Genomic DNA, 3,515 nt, shown 5'->3' on the forward strand with positions numbered 1-3,515 from the left:
AGTTGGTCTTTGGTGAACATATCGACCGAAATGATGTGTTTATTAGCAAGACTGTGGTGGGGTTGCTCCATTTGGGAGAAACTATCAGTGCGGATACGGGGGCCCACAGGGGTGGGGGAGGTGACGCCAAGTCGACTATCAACGTGGAGTTCGTTAGTGGCAGAGAATTGGACTTTTCCACCCCCGGATAACAATTTCTTGAAAATTTCGTTAGTCTGGCCGTCGTTGTACTCCCCACCGGTAACAACGGGAGGGTTTACAACCTCGTCGTAGGTTTTTTTCGATTCCCAATTTCGGACGTTTTGCCCAAAACCGGGCTGGACCAAAATTTGGCCGTCGACGAAGGCCACTTCTCCTCGTAGGACAACCCGGTGAACAGCCCCCTTAACCTTTCTGCCGGCAAAAGGAGTCCATTCTGCTTTACTATAAGCCGTTGTGTCGGGAATAGTCCACTCCTCATCCAAATCGATTTCAACATAAGTGTTAGGTTGGTCCGGCAAGTTGAAAATTCTCTTCGGATTCAGATAAAACTTGGTGATAATATCATCAACGGTCAATTTCTTTTCGTTAACTGCATTTAGGAGTAAAGGGAGGATGGTTTCAAGCCCGGGGAAACCTGGGGGAGGGTTCGAACTGGTCTTCTCCTCCAGAGTATGAGGGGCATGATCGGTGGCAAAACAATCAATCATGTGTAAATTATCCCAAAGGGCTTGTTGGTCCTCTAGTGACATTAACACCGGTCGAACTTGACTTTTGCACACCCCCAAAGTTTTAATATCTTCAGTTGATAAAAATAGGTGGTGAGGGCAAACCTCACAGGTGATATTCAAGCCTTTCTCTTTTGCCGCTTTAATAATCAAAATTTCTTCTTTTCGAGCAACATGACAGATGTGAATTGGCCGATTTTGCAAACTTGCCATCAAGATAATAGCAGCAGTCGTTTGGCCTTCTGCATGTACACAAATCGGGGCTTTTTTGGGCCAATTTGCCAAGTGTTTGCCCCACGTATTAAGATCGTTGAGTCTCAAGGTTGTGAAAGTCTCATTGAGGTACATTTTGAGACCTGCGACTTCGTGTGCTAGTTCTGATATTGTGGAGTAGTTGTCTGAGGAGGCCCCCATGTAGATAGCATAATCACATCGGGCATTTTTCCGTGCTATATCTTTGACTAGCTTTAGAGTTTCCTGATTTGTGACAGCAGGATTAGTGTTAGGCATCGCACAAATCATGGTGACTCCTCCTGCCAAAGCAGCAGCGGTGCAAGAGGCGTAGTCTTCCTTGTGAGTAGCTCCGGGTTCTCTGACATGAACATGGGTGTCGATGAGCCCTGGTAGCTTGACCAGTCGGCGAGAAGATATACAATCCGTGTGTGTTTTCATTGGAGGAGGAGCTTTTCCAATACGTCTCAAAGCCTCTACTAGAAGTTTAGTACATTTGACGTCGGTGACGAGAGGAATAGAGTAGTCTATAGCCAAACGCCGGGTTCTGTACCCATGTGTCATGAAAGAAGACACTCTTCGCGCACCCCCATTTCGCATGGGAAGATTAATAACCAAATCAAATTGTTTCTTTGATAAAAACTCTGCCAAGTGTTTAAGTTCTCCTTGACTCGTTATGGCATCAATGTTTTCAAAAGTCCATTGTACTGACTCGACCTAATCAACAAAACAATTAAAATAGTCTCGAGAAGGAAAAAATAGTTTTTTTGCATCCTAATCTAATCTCTCTATCTGTCAAGTATCTGAGATAAAAAATAAAGTTTTAAAGTATCGAGAAATGGAGAGTACTAATATGTGTGTTCGCGGTTAAGATGGGCAATTGCCATTCGCACAAGTCCGAAAAGCCGAAGGGTAGAGTGTCCACTAAACCGCGGCAAAGTCATTTAGACTGGGATTCGATCATGACTCAGGAAAATGACGGTGGTGCTATGTCGCAGATGACCTACGATGAAGTGGAAGTGGCCAAAATGAAGAAAGAGTTGCTTGAGTCACCCCAAATTTTTGTGTTGAACAATTTGTTGATGTCGGTTATGTTTTTTGAAAATTATGAAAGGTGAGTCTTTTTGAGTTATCGGAAGGTCAAGTGACTTTGGAATTCGTTGGAAATTTGAATTATCTTATCTACGAAATTTTTCGCATTTTTCGGAATGTACCTTGTGAAAATAAATTATTTTAATCTATAACTGTAATAAGGAAGTTGACCCGAGATTGAATTGGGTCAAATGTTTTTAATCTAATATTTATTTAAAGCTTCTTCTAAAAAATACAAGGATGTTATGTTGATGCGATTGATCAAGTGCATTTACTCGTATAGTTTCGGTTTACTTTATTTAATTTTTCACTAATAAAAATAACACAATTATTTTAAAAGATTTAATAAAACCATTTTGATGTCTGTTCCCTAATTCACTGACTTGATTAAAAAATGTACATTAACAAGATTTAAAAGTATCTAACTAAAATAACATAAAAAAGTACCACTCATCATAATACAGTAAAGTAAAAAATAGAAAGCAGATGACGTGTTTCCTATCAATCTTTTTGTGGTAACTTCGCAACTTTCAAATATAACTATTAGTGACATGTATATTTTAAATCCTCATAGACCTTATTCAAAATGACTGTGTTGAATACTCAAAAAGGGTTTTATTTCTACTATTCATTAGAGTTTTAAAATCTCGTTAGCATTTATTTTATAATTTGATTTTTTCAAGAATTACTGTTGTAATATTCCCAACCTTTCGTAAGTCAAGAAATGTCATTGCATCCCTAGGTAGCATTACCAGGTTCATGTCCATCAAATGTCAAAAACGCCATCTGGGTTATAATCGAGGTTGTAATATACTATTATAGTTATTAACAACGTAAGGCCGATATGTATGAAATAACAGATAGATTTTTATGTCAAATAATGTCGAATTTGACGCAAGTAGCCTTTCGGGTGTGTCTTTTGTATAGCAACATATATAACAAAATCGTATTAAATTGTAAATTTTCTAAAAGTTAGAACCTGTATTATTTTGAACCAAAGAAGGCAGAAATGTTTCAAAACTAAAACTGTTAATAAATTGGTCCTTCTAAAAGAAAGTATTTTCACTAATAGGGTAGTTTTAAAAATAATAATTTTACTAAGTGTTAGACCATGCCATACAGAATAAAAGTCTTAATAAACTTTAGGTTTAGGTAACTGAGAAAATGTTAACTTGTTGAGCAAATGGTACAGTATGGGTTGTTGCGAATAGTTTTCGCTGCTTTAAAAAAACGTTTGCGTAATTGTGCTTTGGACCCAATTTCTAAATTGCAAAATAGGAGTATTGTTTAATAAAAAAAAAACATTTTCCAAGCATATTTTGTAAAAAATTTGAAATGAATTTTTTTTATTTAAAATAAAGAATAAACAAATAAACACAGTTACCGACATTCTTCTTCTTCTTGGATCTTCTTGGTATGGAAACGATGAACAAAAACACGATTAGCCCGTCACACCAAACTTTTATTTTAATGCACAACGCGTTT

General features: G+C 37.6%; 1 protein-coding gene across 1 annotated transcript; it reads right to left on the bottom strand.

Annotated features, from left to right (window-relative positions):
* Window positions 1-5: 5 nt before the first annotated feature.
* On the bottom strand, window positions 6-1,690 carry LOC123006892 (CAD protein-like; the record flags this gene model as incomplete). The annotated part of the gene is made up of 1 exon (XM_044401798.1): window positions 6-1,690. A coding segment is annotated over exon 1 (1,533 nt), but the record flags the coding sequence as incomplete, so codon positions are not given.
* Between the last annotated feature and the right edge of the window lie 1,825 nt (window positions 1,691-3,515).

Source organism: Tribolium madens, unplaced genomic scaffold (genome assembly GCF_015345945.1).
Source record: "Tribolium madens isolate multiple individuals breed KSU strain unplaced genomic scaffold, Tmad_KSU_1.1 Scaffold_32;HRSCAF=132, whole genome shotgun sequence".
NCBI classification, from domain to species: domain Eukaryota; kingdom Metazoa; phylum Arthropoda; class Insecta; order Coleoptera; family Tenebrionidae; genus Tribolium; species Tribolium madens.